Source organism: Herpailurus yagouaroundi, unplaced genomic scaffold (assembly GCF_014898765.1).
Source record: "Herpailurus yagouaroundi ecotype Mexico unplaced genomic scaffold, PumYag 206, whole genome shotgun sequence".
NCBI classification, from domain to species: domain Eukaryota; kingdom Metazoa; phylum Chordata; class Mammalia; order Carnivora; family Felidae; genus Herpailurus; species Herpailurus yagouaroundi.
The window spans coordinates 9553942-9581896 of record NW_024412437.1 but is presented as its reverse complement, the minus strand read 5'-3'; the positions used below and the strand labels follow the sequence as shown (position 1 = coordinate 9581896).

General features: G+C 53.2%; 1 protein-coding gene across 4 annotated transcripts; it reads right to left on the bottom strand.

Annotated features, from left to right (window-relative positions):
* Positions 1-7: 7 nt before the first annotated feature.
* Positions 8-27587, bottom strand: DNAI2 (dynein axonemal intermediate chain 2). 4 transcript variants are annotated; one of them, XM_040452284.1, is made up of 13 exons: positions 27463-27585; positions 21592-21785; positions 19464-19625; positions 18409-18530; positions 15252-15394; positions 14177-14290; positions 10587-10726; positions 9350-9472; positions 7105-7328; positions 3511-3646; positions 2850-2996; positions 1870-2094; positions 8-177 (listed from the first exon to the last, which is right to left on the bottom strand). In XM_040452284.1, exons 2-13 carry the CDS (start codon positions 21772-21774, stop codon positions 91-93), a joined length of 1806 nt encoding a protein of 601 aa, XP_040308218.1. In that variant the 5' UTR covers positions 21775-21785; positions 27463-27585; the 3' UTR covers positions 8-90. The 4 variants fall into 4 exon arrangements, with proteins under 4 accessions (XP_040308218.1, XP_040308219.1, XP_040308220.1 ...); XM_040452285.1 differs by having other exon boundaries at positions 21592-21782; positions 27463-27584; XM_040452286.1 differs by lacking the exon at positions 27463-27585 and adding an exon at positions 25009-25378.
* Positions 27588-27955: the final 368 nt, after the last annotated feature.

Here is a 27955-nt window from a genome sequence, read left to right as displayed (position 1 = left end):
GCGCCCACGTGCAAAGCCAGGGCGGTGCCAGGGGATGGGAGACGGAGGTGCGGCGCGAGAGGGGCCGTGGGCAAGGCTGGCCTGCCCCTTCTAGGTCGGAGCCTGGGCACCGTCGCTTTCTTCCTCACCAAGGTCCTCTCCTTCCACCTCTTCATCTGCCTCCAGACCCGGCTGTTTCTGCCAAAGAAAGACAGTGCAGAACCGTTGGTGGGGCCGGGCCCGCCCTGCACCCTGGGAAGTTGATCCCCTGAGGCCCAAACCAGCCAACTGGTGGAGGCCCAGGAGACTGTGCTCCTGGCTCTGTGGCCCTGAGGGCCTAGTGGGTGCTCAGAGCGAGCCAGCGAGCGTGGACGGTGGGCACGGCCTCGGGCATCTCGCAGGCTGGGGTCCAAGTCCTGCTTCGGTCGCTTTGCTGCCTGGGTGGCCTCGGGCTAACGCTCCTCCTGAGTCTCCTTGGTCCCCTCGCCCGTGAAGTGGACACGATTCCTCTCAGGGCTGTGGCCCAGGTTAGAGATACAGGTGTAAGGGCTCAGCACTGTTTTCTCAGCTCTGACCCCAGAGGTTCTGGCCAACTGCAGAAAACTAAGGCTAAGCGGGTTGTTCTGTGCACCTTACTCCCTTCTGAGGCCCAGCTTCTCTGCCTGGAGTGTTCAAGCAGCGGGAAGGAGTGCTTTTCGGGACTTGCAGCCCCAGGCTGGGTGTCTGTCAGGCGCACTGCGCTGTGGGAGGTGGCCACTACCAGCACTGCCTTCTGGAGGGCAAGCGGGGGAGGGGGGGGGCGGGGGGGCTGGGAAGCTGGGACTCCAGTCCCGTCTCTGCCATAAGTGGAGGGAGGTCTCTGCCCCACCTTGCCACACCGACGATGGTGTGAGAACAAGGCCCCTCCTATCCAGGTGCTTCCAAATGCAACACGAGGGGCAAATGTCACAGCCTGTGACCGGCTCCAGTGGGGGGAGGCAGAGGGGGAAGAGGTCTTGGGATGGAACCAGTCACCCCGTCCGCGTGCTCGCCCGTCTTCCGCCAGCCTGTCTGCGAGGTGGGCGCCCAGGAGGCCAGCAGGCCTGGCTTTGCGGGCAGGTGCCCTGCACTTACGTTTTCATTCCGCCCCAGCCCACGCCCTTGAGCCCTTGAATCGTGTTGACGCCCTTGCACCCGGGGTAGGTCCCGGCTCGCACTCCCCAGCTGTGGTGTTCTTGCCACCCTTGGCCTCTCGTCTGGAGGCCCCTGAAGGCCATGACCCATGCCAACAATGCCTTCTTCTTCCTCTATCCTTGGGTACAGAAGAGGGCCCGGAAGGTGACCGGGCACCCCCTTTATAGCTCAACCTCCTTCTTTTCCAGATGCAAATGAAGGAGCCAAGAAGTGAAGCGACCGGCCCAGGCGATACCCCTAGAAAGTGCTCTAGAGCCAGAGAGCACGGATGGGTGAGCAGAGCACGGATGGGTGAGCTCTGCACAAACCATACCCCTGCGACACCAGGTGGGGTCAGCAGCCGGCCTCCGTGCCTCGGACCTCCCAGCCCAACCCCCCCTCCCTGGTCCTCGGGGCTCACTCTGAGCTGCCAGCTCACGCAGCCCCGGGTCTTTGTGGCAGTGGCCACGCGTGTGTCCCAGTGCCGACCGTGTCGGCGGGGAGGAGGGCCACGAGAAGTGTGGAGCGTGGCCCCTGCCCTCAAGCAGCTTACAGTCCACGTGGAGACTCAGGATTTCTCAGGAGGAAGGAGGAAGGCTCCCATTGGCCAGATGGACAAGTTAAGGTCCACCTGCTGAGGCCACTTGCCCAAGGTCACCCAGGAGGGCAGCGAGCAGGTGGAACCCAAGCGCCAGGGCTCCCACCCGGGCCACCCGAGCCCCCGTTCGGGACCCTTACAGGCTTTGTCTTCTTCATGGCTTCCGTCTCTTTCTTCTTCAGCTCTGAGTAGATGATGTTGAAGAACTCATCCTCGGCCTTGGTGACCAGCTCCTCCAGGTGGAAGGTAGGCTCCTCCTCTCTCAGGGAGTCATCCCTGCCCTCTGCCTTGCCTTTCTCCTTCAGCCGCATCTCCCGGTGCCTCGCCTCCAGAATCTTCTCCCGCCGGGTCTCCCGCTCAAATATCTGGGGTACACGGGGACAGGGAGGCCCGTGGGGAGAGGGTGGCAGCCGGCGGCCGGCTCCCAGCACGGGGCCGGGTTTAGCTCTCTTGCTTCACTCACAGCACAAGGCAGGGGTCTGTTCCCAGTGCTAACGGCAAGAAAGGAAGGCTGGACATCGAGATCAGGAGGCAGGAGCAGAGCCACCATGTCACCCAGTCCTGAGAAGTCCCCAGAACGGAGAAGATGTGGAACAGAACAGCCACACAGCCGTGCACCGTGGGGCCCTGGGTCAGGGGAGCACCTGCTCGGTGGTGGGCCCACAACCTTGGGCAGAGCCGGGGGCTCACCCAGGGCCTCGGCACCGGGGGGTTCAGTGCCACGGTGTGCCCACAGTGCTGGGGTGGGGGGGGGGGCGTCATGATGGCTCTCAGCCTCCCAGCCCCCTTAGCCTCCTGCCCCAGGGTGGCCACCTGCCCTCCGTCTTCTCTTCTGGCATCTGCTAAGCCTTCATCTGCCACAAATGTGACCTCTGGGACCAAACAAACTGACCTAGTCAAACCACTTGGGCAGCGGGAAAGCCGAAGCCTGCGGAGGTGACAGGACTTGCCCAGGGCAGCTTGGCTCCCGAGTGGCGAAGCCAGGGCCGAGTCAGACACTCCTGATGCCGCTTACGCGCTCATTTCGGGACCCCACGCCACCTCCCCAAAGGCCCATGCGTTTCTCTCTCTCTGCCTGGCCTGCTCTGCCACGGGGCCGGGGTCAGCGCCGGGCACTTACCAAAGAAGCCGTGTTCTTCTCGTTCTTCTGGAGGGTGCACAGCCCATTCGAGACCTCCAGCAGCGTGGTCGTCCCCAGCTGGGAGCCGCAGGCGATGAAGCATCCGTTGTCCTGCACCCGGAGGCAGAAGAGGGCCTCGTCGCACACCTGTCGGAGGGGCCAGGCAGATGCGGCTGGGTTGGAGAGAGGAGCCAAGCAGCTTGTCTTGAGTCCCCGGCCCCTGGGGAGAGGGGCCCTTGGCCCGGCTCCGTGTTCGAATACCCTAGGGGACTCCCCTGACTCACAAGACAAAGTTCAGAAGTTCATGCTCTGAGATCGGCCGTCAAGACCCTTTGCCCCCCTCCGGCCTCACCTTCCACCATACCTGACCCCACCCACCACGCCTCACCCCTTCAGTCCAGCCCACGTCCATCCTGCAGCTTCCCAAACGCCACGCCCTTCCATGGCCCACGCCAGCGTGGCTCGGGTGTAGCTATGCCGATGTGGCCTGAGCGTAGGCTGGAAGGGTCAGCTGCCAGGAGCCCATGCTGGGGCTGCCGAAGGAATAGGTCTGGTGGGAGGAGAGGCCGCTTTTCTTTTCTTTCTCAATTTCCCCCAGGTAATTCTGCTGGGCCACCAGGGCCCAAGGGCCTGGATGCATGGGGAGTGGGATACACGTGACCTTGAGGCTGAGGGCAGGGTCACACTGCTTGAACACGAAGTCCCAGATGTCCAGGGTCCCGTCCATTCTGGTGGTGAAGAAAACCGCCGGCCTCACTGGGCTCCAGGCGCCATCGGTGAGGTAAGCCATGTGGTACCTGTGGGGAGCCGGGTGCCAGCGGTCAAGGCCCACTGTGGTCGGGAGGCACAGAGAGGTTGCTGAGCCACCGCTCTGCTCATCCAGGCCCCCTGGGCTCTAGGGTCTCGTCGCTGGGCAGGAAGTTCTTCCTTGTGTCTGACTTCTAGCCATGCCAGCCTCGCCCACCAGTCGTTAGCAGTATGCACTTTATTTAAAAAAAAAAAAAAACTTTAATGTTTATTTACTTTTGAAAGAGAGTGAGAGAGGGGGAGGGGGAGTGAGACACAGAATCGGAAGCAGGCTCCAGGCTGTCAGCACACAGCCCGACACGGGGCTCGATCTCACGAACCACAAGGTCATGACCTGAGCTGAAGTCGGATGCTCAACCGACTGAGCCACCCAGGCGCCCTGATAATATGCCCTTTAAAGGCTCTGGTCCTTCCCAGGGGCTGAGCCACTAGAGTTTCTCTACAGCTAACTCCAGGGGACAGGCACATGTTGCTGGATCTGGGCCCAGTCTCCCAGCAATGGGACTCACGGAAAGGAGTCAGAGGAAGAATATGCCCAAGGAAGCATATGCCCCAAGAATATGCCCAGAGGAAGAATATTAGAAGTTCCTAATATCGACATTAGAAGCGTTATGCTTCCTACTCGGTGGGGGATCTAGATTTTCGAAGACTTCTGTGGTGAGGAATGACATTGGCCCCTTATACCATATACGAAAGTCAACTTGAAATGGATGAAAGACTTAAACATAAGACCCGAAACATAAAATTCCTGGAAATTTTATGGGAAAAGCTCCTTGACCTTGGTTTTGGTGGCCATTTTGTAGACATAATGCCAGAAACACAAGAGAAAAAGCAGAAATGAACAAGTGGGGTACATTGACATCAAAAGCTTCTGCACAGCAAAGTCAAAAACTGAAAAAGCAAAAAAATTAAAAAAAGAAGATAAAAGAAAAAGCAACCCATGGGATGGGAGAAAATATTTGCAAATCACATGTGTGATGAAGGGTTAGTATCCGAGATATACAAAGTATATAAGGAATTCATTCCAAAAAACTCAATAGTGAGAAAACAAATAACCCGATTAAAAAATGGGTGATCGACTCCCTCTCTTTCTCTGTCCCTCCCTGGCTCACACTGTCTCTTTCTCAAAAATAAAGAAGGATTAAAAAATTTTTAAAGGGGCGCCTGGGTGGCTCAGTCGGTTAAGCGACCGACTTCGGCGCAGGTCATGTTCTCACAGTTCGTGAGTTCGAGCCCCGAGTTGGGCTCTGTGCTGACGGCTCGGAGCCTGGAGCCTCCTTCGGATTCTGTGTCTCCCTCTCTCTCCCTCTGACCCTCCCTGGTTCACACTGTCACTCTCTCAAAAATAAATAGGCATTAAAATTTTTTTTAAAAATGGGCAATGGACTTAAACAGGTGTTTCTCCAAAGAAAACCTACCAATGACCAACAGGTACATGAAAAAGTGCTCAACATCACTCAGCATCAGGGAAATGCAAATCAAGAACCCAAGGAGAAAGCTTCTCACACCTGTTAGAGTGGCTATTCTTTTTTTTTTATGTTTATTTTATTTTTGAGAGAGAGAAAGAGAGTGCAAGCGGGGGTAAAGAAGACAGAGACAAAGAATCTGAAGCAGGCTCTGACTGCAGAGAGCCAGACATGGGGCTCGAACTCATGGACCATTGAGATCATGACCCGAGCCAAAGTAGGAGGCTCAACCAACTGAGCCACCCAGGTGCCCCTAGAGCGGCTATTCTTAAAAAGACAGAAGATAATAAATGTTGGCGAGGATGTGGAGAAAAGCGAGCCATTGTGCACTGTTGGTGGCATTGTAAGCTGGTGCAGCCACTGTGGGAAACAGTAAGGAGGATCCTCAAAAAATTAAAACTAGAACTACCATCTGGTCCAGCCATGGCATTTCTGGGTCTTTATCCAGAGGAACTAAAACCAGAATCTCAAAGAGATCTCTGCACCCTCACGCGCACTGCAGCATTATTGACGACAGCCAAGATATGGAAGCAACCTAAACGTCTGTCAGCAGAGGAGCAAATAAAGCAAATGGGGTATATATTCAACGAAATATTATTCAGCCTTAAAAAAGGAAATCCTTTCATTTGCAACAACGTGGATGGACCAGGAGGACATTCTGCTAAGCGAAGTAAGCCAGACACAGAAAGCCTGCGTGATCTCACGTATATGCGGAATCTAAAAAAAAAGTCAAACTCACAGCAGCAGAGACTGGAACAGTGGTTGCCAGAGGCTGGGGCGGGGGTGAGGGGGGGAAATGGGAAGGTGATGGTCGAAGGGTACAAACTTTCATTTATGCAACATAGGTCAGTTCTGGAGATCTAGCATGCAACATAGTGCCTCTAGCTAACGATACTAGACCAAATAGTAAAATTTGCTGAGAGAGTAGATCTCAAGTGAAGTGACCCCTGACCGCCCCCCACCACAAGAATAATTACAATCAAGGAGGTAGGAGGGAGTGATGGACATGTTTATGGCTTTGATAGTGGTGATGGTTTCACAGGTGTAACTTAGCCCCAAACTCACAGAGCTGTAGGCTCTGTGAAGTACAGCCTTTTCTGTGTCAATGACACCTCAACAAAAGGGTTGAATATGTATGTGTGTGCATATATATATATATATATATATATATTTTTTTTTTTTTTAATAAATCTTCCCAGGAGATCTTGATGCAACCAGATTGGGGAGCCACTAGAATAGAACATGCTCATTAGGGTCCACAGCGACACCAGCACTGCAGAGTCTGTGATAGCGTGAGCTAGAAAGGAACCCCAGATTGTCACACAGGAAGGCTGAGAGGGCACCAGTCCCCCCACCTGATGCCTCTGCTCCGGTCTCTTAGCTCTGCCTGCATTGCAGCATCTCTGTGCATGTGGCACTCCCTGGATCACCCAGGGGCAATGAGACCACCCTGAGGGGCTCAATCTCATGGCCCCCCTTGGCCTCTCCTCTGGGCAGACTGGGAAAGCCCACAAGCTTCTCCGATCCAACTACAGCGCTCACAGCTATGTCCCTCTCTGCTCCTATGTGCCCAGCCTTGCATGAGGGGAGACCCACCAAGCTGTCCTGATGAGGTGCCCAGATTCTCAGTCCAAGCTTCCTGGGTTCAAACCCCACTTCAACTCCCTACCAGCCGGGAGAACAGAAGCAAGTGGCTTTGCCTCCCCATGGCTCTGTCCCTTAACACACACAATGAGGGACAAGAGGAGTAATGCTACCTACTTGTAGGGTGGGCTTGAGGGTCATGAAAACACCCAAGGCTGTTATTATGACTAACACAGGCTGTTTGAAGCACTTTCCTTTATGAAGTGGCTGGATTAGGCTCAGGTGTGCATGGAGGGGTGTTCTGGGTAGACATGTAGAGGCTCAGGGCACTCCTGGGCTGGCTCCCTCTGTCCCTCCCACCCTCCTACATTCCCCTCCAGCCCCAACCTCCCTCTTACTTGGTCCACATGATGGACGACTCCCGGCTGTCTTCTGACCAGATGCGGGCGGTCCAGTCGCCGACAGTCAGGAAGTTCTTAGGGTAGAATGGATTTCTCTGGAGGGCATAGATGGGGCCATGGTGGCCTGAGAAGGTGCACACAATCTTCTCGGCTGACGTTTTGGCCTTGCGGTTGCAGGAGATGACAATGCCCTGCTCGGTGCCCACCATGAACTTGGTTGGCTGTGGAAGGGGTGACACAAGAGTGAAAGGTTCCATGAAACGTCAACTCAGGGTTTATTGTCATGGTTAGCAGCCTTCTGGAGTCAGATTGGATGCGTCTAAAGGTGCTGGAAGGGACCTTCGTGTAAGCTTATGCTCAGGCTGTTGCCCAGCCCCTCCTAAGGAGCTGGCCTTGCCCTTCCTGGCTTCATTAGACCCCATCCTCTGTTAGAACCTGCTCAAGGGCGCCATGTTTAATGAAGCCCTCTCGACTCTTCTAGACCTTGGAGAAACTCATCAGCAGCTATGTGATACACACCTCTTCACGTAGCATCATTGTGTCCACTAGGCATTTTGCCATAAAGATCCCGAATGTCTGCTTATGGAAAACGTGAATGATTGAATGAATAATGTAAAACAGGAGTCTAAAAAGTCCCCTCCCCCAGCCTTCAGTTACTTCCTGAGAAACTGGGCTATACTGCATACCCATATTCATCCCACCTTTATTCACAGCAGCTAAGAGGTAAAAAGCAACTCGAGCGTCCCAACCCAAGTGATATGGATGGATTGACAAAATGTGGTCTATACCTACAGCGGAATAAAAAGGAAGGAAATTCACAGCTTTAAAAAGGAAGAACATTCGGACACACACAACAATGTGGGTGAACCTTGAGGACATGATGCTCAATGAAATAAACCAGTCATGGAAGGATGAATACCAGAAGAGTAGAGATGGAAAGTAGAGGGGCCAGGAGAGGAGAAATGGAATGTGAAGAGACACAGCTCGAAAGGCCCAGAAAAGCGAGTAATGAAGTAAAACGCAAGGCTCCTGCAAGCTAGTGATGGAGAGAAGTACCCAGATCCAGATGGCCTGCCATGCCTCCACCCTTGGACTTCTTGGTGGGGTTGGAATGGTGAGCCTGGACCTTGAGTCAGAGCCCTGGGTTTGAGCCCCAGTTGCACCGTGTCCTAGAGCGTATGACTTACCACACTAAGGTCATTTGTTTGTCTGGAAAGGAGGGACAATAACATTATGGTACAAGATGGTCGTGGGCGATTACGCAAGCTCATCACTGGAGGGAGTTACAAGTGTCCAGCACACAGAGTGTGCTCAGTGACAGGCATGGGAGAGCTGGGGGACTACTGGTGGTATTGTCATTACATCAGGCACTTGCTCTAGAAGTCCCTGATTTCAGGACAGAATGCTTTTCTGCATCCGCCCCACACTGACTCTCATGCCCAGCGTCGGGGGTCAGTTAAATTGTCTTCCACCTGACTTCCCCAGCGTTCCTTCCCCAGCCTTGGGTGAGGGCTCCCAGGGCAGGGGTGAGGCCAGAGCATCTCCAGCTCCCAAGAGCCTGGGAATGATGTCACATGACCTGAAAACAAACAAGAGATGATCCCAAGGGGGAGCCAGACCTGGGCTTCGGTGACACATAAGCCGGGAACAAGCCCAAGCCAAGAGTCATCTGGGAAAGTTGTTTTCTTGCTTTGGTGGGAATCCTCATTTGCTGCTTCTAGAAGCTTCCAGCCTTTGACTCTTTCATGTTACTGTTCAACTTTGATCTTTCTTTACCATTCCTTCCCATTGCTAGATGCTCTAATTGTGCCTGTGCTCTGGTTTTCCAAGGAGCCTCCTCTGACCTCATTTCCCTCTCCAACACCTCTTCCTTCCCCTCAGACTGTGAAGCGACCCACACTAGGCAGGGGCGGGGCCTGGGCTCTCCATGTTGGTCCTGGGCGGGGCTCTTCCTACAGAATGGGGCCCTTCTGGAATCCTGTCCTCTGCGAAAGCTTGCCTTCTGTTCAGCACAGCTGCTACCCAAGCAGTGACTTTGTGTGAATGAGGACTGGCCTCCTTCCTCGAGAAGCTCTGCTGCCCCCTGCTGGAAAGTTCCTGGAAAGACCACACACAAGCCCGACGACCACAGGAGGGAGGGCGCTCCATGCCGCTGTTGGGTGCACGTGGTAGCCGCTGGCTCCACCCGGCTCTGGCTGCCCCAGCATTGGAAGTCCGGGAAGGGAGAGCCGGGAACACTCACCAAAGTAGGCTCGAACTCCAGGGAGATAGCCCCCAAGGCATTCTCCAACTGCTCCTTTCTGGCAATGTCCAGGATCACCACCTCGGTGGGCTCGCTCATCTTTCGGATATCCCACCACATGACCTAATGGGAGGGCGGGGCAACTTTGAGACCGGAAGTCCCTTGATTCTCCTAGCTTTTGCCTTCCCTACCGTCTTGGGGCCAATCACTGGGGCCAAAGGGGTGTGTGTTAGAGATGACCAGCGATCCGTAGGACAAACACACTTGGAGAACCACTGCTCTGGCCCCACAGTCCCAAACCTGGCCGCTCATCAGGGTCATGGGCAAGCTTCATAAAATCCAGATGCTGGGGCCTCACCCCAGACCTACTGCCTCAAAATTGCCAGACGTGGGCTCTGGAATCTGAAATCTTTTTTTTTTTTTTTTTTTTTTTTTTTTTAATTTACTTACTTTGAAAGAGGGAGAGAGTGGGGGAGTGGGGGAGGGGCACAGAGAGAGGGAGACAGAGAATCTCAAGCAGGTTCCACATTGTCCTAGTGGAGTCAGATGCAGGGGCTCGATCCCATGAACCGTGAGATCGTGACCTGAGCCGAAATTAAGAGTCAGATGCTTAACAGACAGCCACCCAGGTGCCCCCTGGAATCTGAATTCTTAAAGCCTCCCACAATATGGTAATATATAGAAACATTATAAATGCCCATACGCTTTGATCAAGAAGTCCCACTGTACATTGGAGATGTATCTTCACATGTGTGCAAAAACTTAGATACAAACACACTCTGCTACACAATCATGACATTAAAATCCACTGAAATAAATTTTGGCATACCTAATGCAGTTCCTAACAGGCACGAGGCAGTGCTCTGTGAAATATGACATCATCTTCAAGATACACTAAATGAAAAACGTCAAATGCAGACCAATGCACGAGGTGTGCAGAAAGAGTGAGGAAGACAGATGTATTTGCTCCTGTCTCCAGCGGCGGTCCCTGAAGGCGGCCATGAGAAACAGATGAAGGTGGGTGCCTACAGGGAGGGGGGCCGGGAGGTTTGTGGGCAGAGGTGGGAGGAAGGTGTTTTCCCGTCTGCCCTTTTTGCCTTCTGGACTTTGTTCCATGTGCATGTATTACCTACTCTTCAATTTAAAAATAAAATGCAAAAGAAAACGATCCTCAAGGGGCTTCTGGAGGGGAACTGGGGAAGTATCACTGCTCCCCACACTGTGGCCGGCTGGCTACCTGCCCGTCCGTGGATGCTGAGAAGCACTCAGTGCCCGTCTTCGACTGTAGCCAGATGCTGCCGTACACGGGGTCTCGATGGCTGAACTCAATAGTGGACAGCTCCGCCACCAGGCTGCCCTTCCGGGTGTCCCAACAGGCTGGCAGGGAGGAGAGTGAGGGCAAGGTGAACGGAAGCCCAGGCTTCTTCCTCCGCGCAGGAAGCAGGGGATGGAGGGATGCTGCTTCTCTTGGTTTGGCAGGTATGTAGTTTTTTTTGTTTTCTTTTTTTTTTTTCAGAAGCAGGGCTCGGTCTTAACCTGCCTGAGTTTCCTCCCAACCCCTGAAGTTCCCACACAATCTCTATGGAAAGACTCCCAGAGTGCAAGCTTCACTCATTCCATTGAGTTCCTACCATGTGTTGAGCACCACACTACCTCGGGAAGCCACTGGAAATAAGACCATCCCTGTCCCTGAGAGGCAGGAAGGGGGACCTGCTGTGATTTTCCTGGTGGGGAACACATGGGGGTGGTCAGGGAGAGCTTCTTGGAAGGAGTGAGAAGGATCACAGACTGAGGAGGAGCCTGGGATGGCAGTTGGTGGGGGGGGGGGGGGCGGCCAGAGAGAAGAGTGTCTCCACCCCCAAAGAAAGGTTCCTGAAAGTAAAAAGTAAAAGGTAAAAACACTGCAGCAAATCTCTTCTGCTACATAAACTCCCTTTTACCCTCTGCACTTTGGCTGCCCTGGATGGGAATGCAGATCACAGACCCTTTATTCAGATCCGTTACAAGGACTTCACCTCTTCTGCTTTACCAAGAAAGCCTTGAAGCTTCTCTCGTTTTTGTCCTGACAGATTTTTTATTTGGGGGTGGGGAGAGAGAGAGAGAGAGAGCAGGGGAGGAGCAGACAGAGATGGGGAGAAAGAATCCCAAGCAGGCTCTGCACTGTCAGTGCAGAGCCCGATGCAGGGCTCAAACAACTGTGAGATCATGACCCGAGCCAAAATCAAGAGTTGGATGCTTAACCAACTGAGCCACCCAGGCGCCCCGGAGAAGCTAGTTTTGAAAGAGAGCAACAAAATAACTCAATCCATAAGTTTTGATTTATGGACTCCAAGTCCGAGACCTTTGCCCCTGGACAGGACTGGCCCAGAGATGAGCTTTCTTGGCCAAGTTTGCTCGGCTAGGGACAGAGCAGCACTCGGGGGTGGGCCCCCTGGCAGCCTCTCTCAAAGGTGGCACAGCCCCGGAGCCCCGGCTGCTCTGAGCTGGCACAAAGAACCCTGAAAGGGGTTATGAATAATGAGCGAGGCAAGCCTCCTGAATAAATCATGGCACAGTGGCTCGGCTCCAGTCTTCTAGAGCCCTGGCACCCAGGTAATTTGGCAGGGAGATGTGTGGGAGCCCACATCTATTCCCAGGGAGGAGGTGGCAGGTCTGAGAGGGGGGTCAGAGGCTTCAGAAGAGTGTCTAAGAAGTTTCCCAGCCATCCAGCTCCTACTCTGGGAGGAGTAAGGGTAAATAAAAAACATGTGAGGGTAAGATGGGAGGGGGCTCTTTTCATGCCCAAGGTCAAGTCAGGCCTGGGATGCAGTTAGGCTGAGCGTCCACTGCTTGGGGGCCAATGTGGCAGGCAGGCAGGCAGACAGGGCCCATGGGGGCAGTTTCCTTCCAAGCTCCCTAGGGATCCAAATCCCAGTTTTCTAGGTGTTCCATCAGCAAAATCAGCCGAGCAAGGACCTCTGAAAATCTTCTCCATAAAAGCAATGAGAAAACGGGCAACAAAGTGAGTCAACTTTTTCAAGACAACTTAGTCAAAGGCTTGCAGTCATCCAGAGAATGCTTGTTCAGGAGAACCAGCTGAACGTCGGTAAGGACACTGAGTTTTGTGATGTTTTTAACTTGCCCTAGTTAAGACCCCACACTCTCTGAGTCCCACGGTAGCCTTGAAAAATAACATTCTGCCTTCCCGGTGAAAACCGGCTGCCTCACAGCAGCAGGAGGGGTAATCCGGCTGAAGTTCATTCACAGTCTTCCAACCAAAGAACGGTGACTATATGAACTGTCTGGTGGATCCCTGGATGACCATGTCCCTCCCCACCCCCTGCAAGTTATCTGTATTTAACCTGACTTAGAGCTTGCTCCGTGGGAAAAAAAGAGGCAACTGTTGAAAATAATAATTATAGGCAATTGATTAACTTTGCAGTTTCCTGAAGTGGTAGGTAATAGCAAACTATCCAAAAGGCTTAAAAGGCAAGCCTGGAGGGGCACCTGGGTGGCTGGTTGGTTGAGCGTCTGACTCTTAGCTTCAGCTCAGGTCATGATCTCACGGTTCGTGGGTTTGAGCCCTGTGTCAAGCTCCGTACTGGCAATGTGGAGCCTGCATGGGATTCTCCCTCTCTCTCTGCCCCTCCCCTGTACTCACTCTCTCTCTTTCAAAACAAATAAGTAAACTAAAAAAAAAAAAAAAAAAGGACAGGCTTGGAGAACAAGGTGTCCATTGGGATGTCCCCTGGGGCTTTGAAAAGCTCCACCATTTGCCTGGAGATCTGGAAGGCCACATGCCCGGGTAGGGCTGTGTGCATGCCCAGAGCTGTGCACTCGCTCAGGAAAGAACTGAGGAGGCCCTAAGCTGTCGCCTCTGCTGACCCTGAGGCTTTGTGCAGAGGCGCAGGTGGGGCCGGCAGCTGCCCCAAGGAGTGTCGCAGCCATGCTCAAACAAGCACACAGAGGCTCTCGGCAAACACTGGTTGCCTGCAGGTGCTTGAGGAAATCTCTGTCCCGCCACTAAGCTAACCAAGCAGAGAGCATGGCAGGCACACATGATAGAATGCAGACTTCACAGAATTAGATCAGACAATTCACTGAAGAAACAAACAGCGGCAAATAGCAATGAACACAAAGCCTACAGTGGTACAAGTACCTGATTTCCAAAACTGTCACTTTATATTGTGTAAAGAGAGAAATTTTCAACAAAAAAGTTACAAGATATATAACGAAATGAGAAAGTGTGGCCTATACACAGGAAAAAAGGCAATAAATAGAGACTGTCCCCAAGGGAGCCCAGCTGTTGGACTTACTAGACAAAGACTTTAAATCATTGTGTGTTTTTTTTAAATTCTTTTCTTATTACATCAGGATCTCTTTATTTTTTTTTAATTTTTTTAATGTTTATTTTTGAGAGAGACAAAGACAGAGCATGAGTGGGGGAGGGGCAGAGAGGGAGGGAGACACAGAATCGGAAGCAGGCTCCAGGCTCCGAACTGTCAGCACAGAGCCCGATGCGGGGCTTGAAATCACAAACTGCGAGATCATGACCTGAGCTGAAGTCGGACCCTTAACCGACTGAGCCACCCAGGCGTCCCTTGACCTGTAGTTTTCTTAAAACTTGTTATTCTGAACTGGTCTTAGACTTACTTGAACTGTTACAATTGGAGACACTGCTGAGCTATCAGCAAAGCCTGACTACCCGGATGTCTGGAGTTCATCCTCTGTGGGGAGTCCCCACCTCACTCTGTGCTCCCTGGGAAGCCCGGCCAGGTACTTGGGCCCTGGCAGACAGCAGCGGGGGGCTGGGCTTGCTCCCGGTTAAGCACCTGGGTCCCTCCTTACCCAGCTGCCCGTTGTAGCAGCCTCCCAGAAGCACGTGGGAATCTTTGGGGTTGTACTCCAAGGTGACAAGAGGTGACGATGGCTTCAGGACGATTTCAGGCTTGTTGGGATTTTCTATGAAACAAACAAACAAATTGATCCCGCCAAGTCTGGAAAGAAAAGAACGGGGTCAAACAGTTTAACCCTTCCTGAGATGGGTGATGGTAGGGGGATACTTGGAAGTCCCTCCTGTCTTTCCCCAGGCTGCGACCTCTAGGTCCTGGGGGCCAGAATGTGGCACTCTTGGCCCTAGGGGCTCTTTCAGTGGTTTTATTTTTGGTAATCAGCAGCGTGTGTGTGTGCGTGTGCACGCGCACCCGTTTTGGAGATTCGGTAGGAAACCGGGTTTTGACCCCAAGGTTTTTCCATAAATCCAACTCTCCCTGACTTCTCCAAACCAGTTTCTTTGTCTGTATAGTGGGGCTAATGAAGGAGTCCACCCCCCCTTGCCCCCTAGAGCTGTTCAAAAGCATAATGTGCTCAGTTCTGAGCTTGGCACTCACACCTACTAATAACGGCTAACGTTTATTTTCACAATGGCCACAGTGACGGGATGTCCTACAGCGTATCGTCCACCATCGCTGGCCACCTGACAAGGCTCGTGCCCTTAGAGTGAGTGCTTCTGTCAACAACGGTCCCTGCTCCCAAGTGGACGCATTGCCCCTACTGGCCATGAATTAAGGACCAATGCCAGGAAAGTGGGACAGAGGTGAGTCGCCTTCTCAGTCCGCTGGGGACTCTATCTGAGTCTGTGGAGTCTGGGATTGGGATTCCATGGGGTTTGGTCTTGAATGCCCTGATCAAGGATCTGGAAATGAAGGGCGTTTCCTGCTTCTGATATGGCTCTGGTTTGGCTGCTCCTGAACCCAGACAAGGAAGGGATGGGCAGCTTCCTGGGGTCCCTGGTCCCTCCCTAGAAGGGACCGGCCCTGTGAGAGTCCCCTGCCTGTGGCTTCTACCTTCCACTCTTGTGCTTTGCTTGCCTCTGCCCTGCCCCCTCAGTTTTCCTGGACCCCCGGACCCTTCCGCTTCTCACCCAGGTCCCAGATGTACGATTCATGGCTCATGCCCTCGGGCGCACGTTGAAAATTCAAGCAAGAATATGCCACTGCCAACTTTCTGTTGCCATCAGGGTGCCAGGAGAGGTGCGTGGCTGACCGCTTGATTTCCTGGGGATCCCTTTACAGGAGAGGGCAGAACACTGGCATGGAAGGCTCCCCACACCTCTTACTTACTCAGCTGTATGTCTAAAAAATTCAAACGTATTTAAGCAATCACACTCACTCGGAGAAATTTATTTTTAAGAACAAAGTTTAGAAGAGCCCTTAATCCAAACCCGGATCTCACCAGCCATAAATAGAAGGTAATAATAAAAACTAAACCAGTGGGAACAAAATATCAAATTCCAGTCCGGTATTTCCACTTGCTGAAAGTTTTGAGCCTGAGGCCTGATTTCCCATCGCTATTACAACGAAAGGGGAAGAGGAGAATCCAGCAATCCTCCTCCTTGGTATTTGCCCAAAAGAGTTGAAAACTTTTGTCTAACAAAACATTGCAGGTGAATGTTTCCAGCAGCTTTGTTCATAGCTGCCCAGACTTGGAACCAACCAAGACATCTTTCAGGAGGGGGATGGATAGATAAGCTGTGGTCCATCCAGACAGGGGAATATTATTCAGCATTAAAAAGAAACGAGCTATCAAGCCATAAAAAGACACAGTGGAAACATAATGCACGTCACTAAGTGAAGGCGACCAGTCGGTAAAAGGCCACATACTGTATGATTCCAACTATGTGACATTCTGGAAAAGGCAAAACCATGGAGACAGTAAAAAGATCAAGCGTTAGCCAAGGGCTTGGGGGTAGGGAGGGATGACTAAAAGGAACGCGGGATTTTAGGGCAGTGAAACTATTCTATATGATGCAAAACCCACTGAGTGGGGCGCCTGAGTGGCTCAGTTGGTTAAGCGTTCGACTTTGGCTCAGGTCATGATCTCACAGTTCGTGGGTTTGAGCCCCGCGTTGGCTCTGGGTTGACAGCACGGAGCCTGCTTCAGATTCTATGTCTCCCTCTCTCTCTGTCCCTCCCCGGCTGTGCTCTGTTTCTCTATCTCAAAAATAAACAAATATTGAAAAAATAAAATAAAAACACCCCACAGAGTATGCAACACAAAGAGTGAGCCCTAATGGAAACAATGGACTTTGGGGTGCCACAGGTTGACTGTGGTGTCCCCCAGATTCATATGTTGAAACCTAATGTCCAATGTGACGGTGTTAGGGGGGTGGCTGTGGGAAGTGATTAGTCCTTGATAAAGGGGCTCCAGAGAGCCCTCTCACCCCTTCCACCATGTGAGTTCTGACAGTGAAAAAATGGTCGCCTATAAACCAGGAAGTTGGTCTTCACCAGACACAGAACCCAACCACCTTGATCTGGGACTTCCAGCCTCCAGAACTGTGAGCAGTAAGCTTCTGTTGATTATAAACTACCCAAGTTATGGTACTAAGACAGTACCAGAATGCTGGTTCCTGATGGTGACAAAGGCCCCACCCTGGGGCAGGGTGTTGATGGTCAGGAAGGCTGTGTGGGCTCAGGGCGGAGGGGGCGTGTGGGAACTCTTTGTACTTTCTGATCAGTTTCGCTGTGGGCCTAACTAAAACTGCTCTGAAACATCAACTCTTACTTCAAAAAAAGAGGGGAAGAAGGAGAATGAGCAAGAAGTAAAAAAGAATTAAGCACTTAATGGCCCAAACGGAGACTTTGCCCACGAAGTAATCAGAAGGGATGAAGGGAAGTGGAAAGCAAGATAACCTTCTTGCCCTGTGATTTCTCCACTTCGCTCCTCCCCAGGAGCACGGTTAGAAGGCTGGGATCCAGGAGACCTTAGTTCCGTCCCTGGTTGGGTCACCCCTTCCCCCTCCCGTGTGCCCTGGGCACCCGCCCCTCCCTGAAAGTCAGTCCCCTCATCTGTCAAACATACAGGTTGAATGGGATAATTTCTTTTTTCTTTAAGTGTTTATTTATTTTGAGAGAGAACATGCACACACGCAGGGGAGGGGCAGAGAGAGGGGGAGAGAGAATCCCAAGCAGGCTCCAGGCTCAGCACAGAGCCCAACGTTGGGCCAGATCTCACCACCATGAGCTGAATTCAAGAGTCGGACGCTTAACCGACCGAGCCACCTGTGAGATGATTTCTAGTCCATCATCCTGCTAAGGCACCCCTGTGAGATGATTTCTAGTCCATCATCCTGCTAAGGTATCCGTATGTGAGGTCAGACCCCAGTAGGGCTGGGGCAGCAGGGGGGACAGCCCTCGCCCCTCCCCCCTGGCCCCTCTCCCAGAAGTGCTTGCTCCTACTCTGCACACCACAACTCAGCCCTGGATCCCAAAAGGGTCCTTCCTAGTTGTGCTGGGACTGGGTCAAGTACTTCCCAGGACCCTCAGTGAGCCATGGTAGCAAAAGGAATCCCCCCAGAGTTGGCATTTGAGACTAGTCCCTTCCAAAATCACAGGTACATAAACGTATTTTAAACAACAACAAAAAAATAGTGCTACGCCACACGCTGTTCTGCACCTTGCTTGTTTTGCTTCACAAAGTAAGTCTTGGAAACACTCCCCAGGATGCTGCCTCCTTCATCCTGACACGTGCGTGCTATCCCCCGGGTAGGCGTGCCAGAATTGCTACAAGCACTCCCCTACTGATGGGCTTAGCTTGGTTCCAGCCTCTGGCTAGAGTGCCTTCTGCTGCAGTGAGCGTCCACACACACGGTGACTTCACACACATGTATCTGTGGGATCAAGTCCTGTTGTCAAGCTTCTGTCCTTGGAGGTCATCACCAGGTACACTCCCACGAGTGTGGGATGACGGTCCTGTGTGCCCACAGTGCTGCTGGGTCACTGATGGGCCATACTTTGGACTCATTGTGCCCTGCGTGACTCAACCGGGCTTGCACACGGCTTTGCAAATTCGCTTAGTCTTTCCCTGGACTCTGTCCTCTCTTTCCATCAACCAGACCCGCCCCCAGGGTGGGGACCAGTTGGTTGCTGGGTGCTCTGTTGCTCTGCTCCCTAAAAAGGTCAGAGCACAGAGGGCATTGCACCCACGGCATGGAGTGATCGGCAAAGAGTGACCTTGGGAAGCACACAGCCACAGGGGTGGCAGAGAGCGTCCCGACACCTGCCTAGCTAGGGAGGTACCTTAAAACATTGATGGTTTTAGCTGAAGGGGCCTCATCTGTCACCTCCACCGCATCCTCGTCATCAAAATACTCCTGGTAGATGTCAATGGCATTATTCTGCTTGATGCAGTGCTCCATGATCTGAGGAGAAAACATCAGGAGTTCTTAGCAGGAAAGAGAGGTACCTGCAGCCTGACCAGGCTGAGATGGCAAGAAATATCTAACGGTCTTTCCCGACCTTCCAGCCCGTTGCATTTTCAGTGGGGGCGGCATTGCTTCCAAGGGAAAATTGGTCTTGGAGGGTGAAATATTACTTTTCATGCATAAAGCACAGATATACATATAGTACATAAAGAAATAACGCCAATGGTATTAAAATTTCATGGCGGAGGCAATTAGGAAAAACATGAAAAGACTCGTTGGGGGACAACAATGAAAAAAAGGTGAAGAAACATGCCTCCAGTCGCACAGAACTGGTAATCGCTCCATATATAGCACCAATCTTCTGCTTCCGCCACCCAGAAGGCCCTCTCCATTTTTCCAAATGTCCACCAAGGAGAAACCTCAAGCTCAGGTGTCTCCTCTTCCAGGAAGCCTTCCCTGACCCCTTCAGTGGGAAACTGAATCTCCCTCTTTACGGAGCAAAATGGCAAGAGTCATCCCTCATAGCATGTCTTTCTACATTACACGGTGATATCTCTGTATTTGTCTCTGACCTCCAATGGATTATGATAAACTCTTTGGGGGCAGGGTGCATGTGAATTTTATGTTTTGCCATCTCTCCTGTGCCTGGCAGAGACTACAGGCTCAGTCCAGATGTGCCGAATGAATGAATGATCCCTGCCGGGGTTCTTTGGAGTCCTTCTTGCTCAAGGGGAGCACCTGTCAGACTCCTCCTCAAGCCTGTTCAGCCCTGGTACCTTCCCATCTTCCCCTGTGGTCTGTTGTTGTGGACTGGTCTGCCTGCTCCCAGACAGAAGGTTCCTCAAGGTACCTAGCGATGTTTGTCCGCGTCTTGGCAGGAGCGGAGCCCGGGGCCAGGCAGGTGGGGCACTGCAGTGATGGAAGCCTTACCGAGCCAAGCTGCGTGATGGCGTTGATGTAGTTCTCGTCCTTCTCCACCTTCTTCCGGAACCGGATCGTCTGCTCCAGCTCCAGGGGGTTCACATCCTTGGGCCAGCCCCCCTCCACGTGGTTAATCCCCCGGGACTCCATCTCAAACCGCTCTGTGTTGACCTACACAAAGCCCCAGGTGAGAAGATATCTGCCTGCCCCGGGTGTAAACATTAGGCCATGTCCGCAAACCAGGATCCTGGGGCTGCCTGCTCATGGGCCCTGAGCACACAGGGAGGGATCGGCGAGGTGCCCCTGGCCAAAGCCACTTTCAGGTTCCGGCAAGGAACTTTGTGGTCCTCGGGGGGGTCCTGGGTAGCCACGGAAGTGCCACCCTATGGAGCTAGCAGCTTCGAAGCTGATGCCTCTGGCCGTGGAAAATCCAGTTCTGACTTTATCGAAACCCTAATGCACCAGAGGAGCCCCCCACCCCCACCCCCGCCGGCCATTCTGTGCGATCCCAAAGAAAAAGAAGTGACTAGTCCTGCTCTGCCTTACCATTTGCAATGTCATAGGATTCGAAACACAGAAATGATGAAAAGTTGGGGATTACTTTGCCCGTTCTCGGTAGTAGGGAGGATAGTATGTGCAGATGGACGTTTACCCCTTAAACTTGCCACTTTGCTTCCTTTCCATTTGTTCCCCCATTTAAAAGATTGTGGTAGGGGCGCCTGGGTGGCGCAGTCGGTTAAGCGTCCGACTTCGGCTCAGGTCATGACCTCGCGGTCCGTGAGTTCAAGCCCCGCGTCGGGCTCTGTGCTGACATCTCAGAGCCTGGAGCCTGCTTCGGATTCTGTGTCTCCCTCTCTTTCTGCTCCTCCCCTGTTCATGCTCTGTCTCTCTATCTCAAAAATAAATAAACGTTAAAAAAAACTAAAAAAAAAATAAAAGATTGTGGTAAAAGACATACAATATAAAACCTCCCATTTTAACCATTAAAATTTTTTTTAATGTTTATTTATTTTTGAGACAAAGAGAGACAGAGCATGAGCAGAGGAGGGACAGAGAAAGAGGGAGACACAGAATCCCAAGCAGGCTCCAGGCTCTGAGCTGTCAGCACAGAGCCCGACGCGGGGCTTGAACTCACGAGCTGTGAGATCATGACCTGAGCAGAAGTCGGACGCTTAACCGACTGAGCCACCCAGGCGCCCCCCCATTTTAACCATTTAAAAATGTACGATTCTGTGGCATGAAGGACAATTCATACTGCTAGGCAACCACCAACACTGTCTAGTTCCAGAACTTTTTCATCACCCCAAGTGGAGCCCCCAAAGCCATTAAGCGGTCACCCCCCCTCCTCTTTTCCTTTCTAAGCCAGCGCTCACGAAAGCTCTAAGTCGTCCCGGGATGGAGATGTGGCAAGAGACCCCAGCGCGTGTGGCCTTCGCGGTGGCCATCCTGTTGAGTCAGCCACGCTGTGGACAAAATCGCCCCGGTCCCCGTGACAGCAATTAGCCCTGGGAGAGCAAGAGACTCAGTGTGTTTGAACCGTGAGTTATTGGAACCTCCCACAACGTGGTTTGGCCGAAGCAAGTGTGATTTTCACCCGGATGATTTGGGACATGACAAAGCGGGTTCTTCTCTCCTGGAAACTAGTTTTGTCTCCGCAGTGCCTGGCAGAGTCCAAGGCGGATCGTGGGCTCTGGACAGGCAGGGAGCTCCGACTGCAGTGTGACACCCAGTTCTCTCATCACATCATCAGCCCCTCTGACCAGAACTTTCCACGGCACCCTTTCTTTTCCACCAGCTGGGCAGGCGCCTGCCGATCTGAATCCTTGCCCCCTCAGGATACCTCTCCCAGCCGTACCACATGCCTAAGACGACTTAGAGGTGAGACCAGAGCCCATGGGAGAGAGAACATCTTGATTCCCTGGCCCAGGGAGTGGCTGCTGCCAGGTCTTTTCCCGCCCCAGGCACCGTGGTGGGTCATGGAGGCGTCTCTGTCCTCATACTTCCAGCATCCGCCCTGGGCCATTCTAACTGGCTTCCAGTCACCCAGATGGAGCCACCCAGTCCCACTGACCACCCTGGCTGGCCACCCTGCCAGACCCCACCTTCGCTGGCCCAGGCCCCGGGGCCAGGGACCCACCTCGTGTTCTGACATGCTGGTGGAGCACTGGATGCCCGTGTCCACGGGGTTCCGCTCCACGAACTGCTCGGCCAGCTCCGGGTTGGGCGGGATGTTGATGTTCAGCTCGGCCTGGCGGTCGGAGAAGTTGCATTGCTTCCCGAACTCGCTTCGCTTCTTGACATACACGTACACGATCTCCATGGTCCCGGCTGCTGCAGGGGCAGAGGGAGGGTGTGAGGGAAGGGGCCCCACCTGGCTGCTTCCCTGTCCCCCCGGGCCTCACCGGGGGCGGCTTGCAGGTTCCTAGTCTGGTTGGGGGGGAAGGGTCCTAGGAGATTTGTTCAGAAGCTGCGTCTGCACTTTTAAAAAGTCATTTATTGGGGCGCTCGGGTGGCTCATTCGGTTGAGCATCCGACTCTTGATTTGAGCTGGTCATGATCTCACAGTTTTGTGAGTTCAAGCCCCGCATCAGGCTCCGTGCCGACAGTGCGGAGACTGCTCAGGATTTTCTCTCTCGCTTTTTCTCTCTGCCCCTACTGGGTGCACTCTCTCTCAAAATAAATAAATAAACCTAAAAAATCATTTACGGAAGGGTGCCTGGGTGGCACAGTCGGTTAAGCATCCGACTCTTGATCTCTGCCCAGGTCATGATCTCACGGTTCGTGAGTTCAAGCCCCGCATGGGGCCGTGTGCTGATGGTGTGGAGGCTGCTGGGGATCCTGTCTCTCCTCTCTGACCTGTCCTTGCTCGTGCTCTCTCTCTCTCATAATACACAAATAAACTTAAATAATAAAAGATCATTTATTGAGTATTGAGTACTGAGTACCTGCTAAGCATTATCGTGTTCAGTTCTTGCAACTGCCCTTTGAGGTAGACAATAAAATCACCATTCTACCTTTCAGGAATCTCATACTTAGCGATATACCCTGGGTGTCTTGCCCAGGACCACGTATATAGCTAGTAAGCGGTTCAGCTGCTCTGCCTGACTCCAAAGCTCTTACTCACCAAATGATGCAGTTTTTACCGAGCTAACATGTTTACTGGGAGGCAGGGAGAAACACTCATGGTGATTATGTTGAACTAAATCTCCGGCCACGCCCTGGATCTGACCCTACAGCACACAGATTGGAGAGCCCCAGGCCTCTCTGGAAACTCTCCCACCCAACCACCCGATTGTCCAAAAGGCCACCCACCCCTTCCCAGAGTTCTAGGTTACTGGGCGCTACCCTTCACCGCTCCTGGGGGGCCCTTCCGGAGACTCCCCTCTACATCACTCCGACCGCGATGGGGCTGGGAGTTTGCCTGAGAAGGGGAGAGACTGCCAGACCACTTCCTCCACAGGCAGAATAGTGGGCCTTTGAAAGACTGGTTGGGCAGGGCACAGTGTGGAACTGGAAAGCGGGCTGGGCTGGGCACTGACTTCAAGTTCTGGCCCTGCCACTTGCCAGCTGCTTGACCATGGCTAGGCCACTCTCTCTGCCCCTCTCTGGCTTGTGCTCTCTCTCTCTCAAAATAAATAAACTTAAAAAAAACTAATTACATAGACTTCTCTTTAAAAAAATTTTTTTGATGTTTGTGTGTGTGTGTGTGTGTGTGAGAGAGAGAGAGAGAGACAGAGTGAGAGCCGGGGAGGCGCAGAGAGAGAGAGGGAGACTGAATCCGAAGCAGCCAGGCTCTGAGCTGTCAGCACAGAGCCCGACGTGGGGCTCGAACCCACGAACCGCGAGATCATGACCTGAGCTAAAGTCAGATGCTTAACCGACTGAGCCACCCAGGCGCCCCAAATTACATAGACTTTTCTAGGAATGCATAGGTTTTGTGAATGCCAGACTTCATGCTTTACATTTGTTCTCATAGTTTCCCTTATTTCACCTACTCATTTGGCAAACATTCACTCAACGCTGAATAATCAAGAAAGCGTGGTGCTGGCATCAGAATAGACATATGTATCGATTGAATGGCATTGAGAGTTTAGAAATAGACTTTGATACTTATGGCCAACTGACTTTTGAAAAAGGCACTAAGGCACCTTATCAGAGAAATGACGGTCTCTTCAACAAATGGTGCTGGGCCAACTAGATGTTCCCATGTGAAAGAATGACCGTGGACCCCCTACCTCACACCACACACACAAATTAACGCAAAATGGATCTCAGGCACCAGCATAAGAGCTAAAACTAAGGAGAGAAACGTAGAGGTAAATCTCCGTGACGCTGACTCTTTAGACATGGCATCAGATTCTTTAGACATGGCATCAGAAGTATGGTCCATAAAAGCAAAAACAATGATAAATTGGACTTCTTTTGAATTATCAAAAGATAATATCAAGAAAATGAAAAGACAAGCCACAGACTTGGAGAAAATATCAGCATATTGGGTCTGATAAAGGACTTGCATCCAGGATACACAGAGACTTGCGGGGTCCCAGGCGCCGTGGACTTCAGTTTAGAGGTTCCCTCACTGCATGCTCCCCACAACCCCCCCCCCCAACTCACAATTCTCATTCTACATATGAAGAAACAGTACCCGGAGAGTTCAAACACCTTGTCAAAGGTGGTGGGTCTTAAGTTGAGGCAGAGCTGGGGCCCAGACACGTCTGGCTCTACCGCAGAGTGATTCTTAGCCTTGGCTACACAGAAACTCCCAGAGGGCTTTACAAAATCACAACCCTCAGGTTAAACTGCAGACAAACGAAATCAGAATCTCTCGGCAGTAGGTGTTAAACTCCTGGGTGAATCCTAGCATATAGCCAAGGTTGAGGAGCACCGATTTTTTTTTTTTTCAACATTTATTTATTTTTGGGACAGAGAGAGACAGAGCATGAACGGGGGAGGGGCAGAGAGAGAGGGAGACACAGAATCCGAAACAGGCTCCAGGCTCCGAGCCGTCAGCCCAGAGCCCGACGCGGGGCTCGAACTCACGGACCGCGAGATCGTGACCTGGCTGAAGTCGGACGCTTAACCGACTGCGCCACCCAGGCGCCCCTAGGAGCACCGATTTAAAGTGAGGGTTCTTAATTTCTCAGCCAGCATGCTCCAAAGCTGGGATGTTCATTCAAACTATGGAGGTTCCCAGGCCCCTCTTGCAAATGTGGACTGTATGTCTGGGGCGGGGCCTGGCAATTTGTGCTTTTCACAATCTGGGTGAATATTACGACCAGACGTGTGTCTAAGCTGCCTCCTCTTACCTCCAAGGCTGCAAGGTGCCAGACCAGTGGGCCCTGGCCACTGGCGCCTGAGATGCAAGGCCAAGAGCTATTGTCACAGCCCAGAAGCACTTGCCTGGAGTGGCCTTGGGCCTTGGAGCCGCTGGGGTAGGAGTGAGGGAGTGAGGGTTATCCTAGGTCCCTTTGCATCCGCGTACGATGTTCCTCAAAGGCAGCGTCATTCCAGCCCACTTCCAGCCCCGGAACTGCTCGACCTGAGTCAGGCTCACAGGAAACAGGATCTCCCGCTCTTTCTCCTGGTCTGGAAACTCTCTTGTAACCCGGGAAAGGTAGAGGCCATGGCTCGGACAGCAGAGGATGGGAACAGAAACACAAGTGGCAGAAGTTGCCCCAGTGTGTCCATTCTACATGGGCAAGGGTAGGGCCTTGTGAAGACGACGGTCAGTTCTCGCCTTCACCAGCGCCCTGCGGAGGGGCCACAGCGCTGCTCCTGGGCCCCCACAGTGACGACGGGCTGCCTGTCTCTCCCTCTGGTAAAAGACACTTGCTGCAAAAGCCAGTTCTCTGGGGACACAAGGAGGCTTAAGAACGTGAGGAAACTCCAGGGGCGCAAAAATAGCCTCTTTAGCCCAGATCATATGTGAAACAGCTTCGCTTTCCTCCTTGGTGCCTCCCAAGGCCAAGCCAGGGGCGAGAACGGAGGCATTGTTTTCTATCTGGTGGCAGACAGAGGGGACATTTAAAGGCTGGCCCGGTGACGGGAAGACGGCTCATTCAGGGACCCAGAGTGAGCTCTTTCTCCCAAGCCGGCAGGGCCCGAAGATGAATAGCGAGGTCAGAGCAGGGGTCTCAGGAGGTCTCTCCCCGCCCTGGTGAGACAGAGGCCGCCGGCTGCAGAGCTGTCTGCCTGTAGCGGGGGGATGGCAGGGGGGGCTTCCAAGGGAGGCGGGGGCAGTACTGCTGCTCTTTGGGAGTTTGGGGAGGAGGGTCTCCCACCCGTGGGAACCTAGAGACCCAGGGGCAAGCGGGACTCTGCAGCGAGTCCCAAACATAAGAACACGTCTGGCTGGGGACGTGCTGGCGTGAACATCAAAACTGCAACCGTCTCCCGCGTGCCAGGACGGTCAGACTGGGACCTCCAGCAGTTAACAAAAACTCCTCTCGCGTAATGATGAGGCGCACCGTGATTCCTGGAAAGAACTTCCCTCGACTTAAGAGAAAGTGTGTTTTCCAAGCTTGGGTGGGGCTGAGGGAGCTGCGGGGCGGAGGGGCTCCGTTTGGGAGCTTAGTGTAGAGGCAAGAGGAAGGTGGCTGGCCTTCCCTCCGCGCTGGACTCCACGCGATATAGACGCGAGAACATTTTCCCCTTCCTTGTGGTCCCTGGGGCAGCCCTTAGTCTTTGTGCCTGGGACTGATGGCCTCTTTGTGGCCTCTATGTGGCCTCTATGTGCCCCTGGCTGGGCAGAGGAACACAGGTGGAGAGCTTCCTTCCCTCTTTCTTATGTCCTTGTGCACCTTCTGGAATACGGGGTCCTTCAAATGAGACAGACCTCGCTAGGAATCCACCCTGCCCTCCCTCACCAGGGCATCCCACCAGGGCAATGCTAGGCACACTGGGGTCCACCTGGGGTGAGCTCCAGGTGGAGGGGGAGGACAGGCAGAGGTGGGACGAGGTCCCCAGAACCGAAGGGTGCTGTGTTGGTGGTAACCTGCTCTCCCCACTACAACACTGTCTCCTTGAGGGCAGACTGTGGTCTTTTCATCCATCGTCATCCCCAGTGCCTGGTGCAAGAAGGAGCCCAACGCTCCCACTGTGAGCATGCTGAGGGCCAGCAGGGTCCCAGGGCTCTCTCCTAGAATTCTCTCTCCCCTCCTTTTCCTTTTCTGATTGGAAAAACAAAGCAGAGCTAGGGGTGAGAGGGGGAATCACAGGGTCTGAACGCCCGGGAATGCACTTCTGTGGTTCAAGAGAGCGTGATCAACCTGGAACGCGTTGCAGGAAGGTGAAGCTAAGCGTGTGACCTTGAACGTGGTATCCCAGTGGGCATAAGGGGCGCCTGGGTGGCTCAATCCTTTAAAAGCATCCGACTCTTGATTTCGGCTCAGGTCGTGATCTCACGGTTTGTGGACTCGAACCCTGCATCCAGCTCTGTGCTGACAGCACGGGGCCTGCTTGGGATTCTGTCTCCCTCTCTCTCTCTGCCCCTCCCCTGCTCGTTTTCTCTCTCTCAAAATAAAAATAAACTAAAAAAAAAAAAAATGTCCCCCTCAGGTTGGGGAGTAAATAAAATCATGCATTTTAGGGGACCTGCTGCCTAGTCCGTGCTCAGTAATTTTGAATTCCCTTCCTTCCTTTCTTATGAGAAAGCTCACCTCCCGCCAGTTCAGCCCAGACTCTGCTTTCCCGCCAGCCAGCTGTGAACCCTTTAGAGGTCTCCCTCCCTCCAAGAGACCCGGGGGGATCAGGGCCAGACCGACTGGGAGCAGGGGGTGGAGGAGGCAAGGTGACCAGAGCCTGCGTGGTCTGGGGAGTCGCGAGGACTGAGGGCAGCCGGGAGGAATGGGGCGCGGACACCTGGCCCCCCACCCTCCGGCAGAGCTGTCCCAGGAGGCTGCCCCCACGGAGAGTTTCTGGCACTGTCGCTGATTATTACCCTCAGGGGCTCCCTGCTTCTCTCTCCTCTCCTCCTCAGCCTCGGCCTCCTCCCGGCCCGCGCCCTTACCCTCGTCCGCTCGCTCGCGTCGCCGCCTGGCCGCGGGGGAAGCACCTGAGACGCCGCCACCGGGCTTCTCCAACGGCTCCGAAGTACGGCGTTTACCCGTTGCCTAGCAACCCCCCGGCTGGGCCAGGACGCGGGGGCGGAGGGCGCCCCAGAGCACGTGACTGCCCATCCCGCTGCGTCGGAAGCACTCCCTCTTGTGGAAGTCTCCAGAGTCGGGAGAAAAATTAACCAAGCCAATCAAACACTGGCAAGAATAGACGTTTGTGTCATCTCTGTGAAGGTGCTTATCCAAGTCTACAAAAAACGCACCGGGCAAGATCCTGAGACGATGCAAACTATTGTAGACAGCGCCTCGGAAGTCATGCGCCCTGGTTGGTGATGCCGGGCTCTGCTACTTATTTCCCTGTCGCCTGGCAGGTTGTCTTCCTGTCCCTTCCGTCGGGTCCCTCAACCACTCACTGGGAATTAAAACCCCCCAGTCACCCCTGTGCTA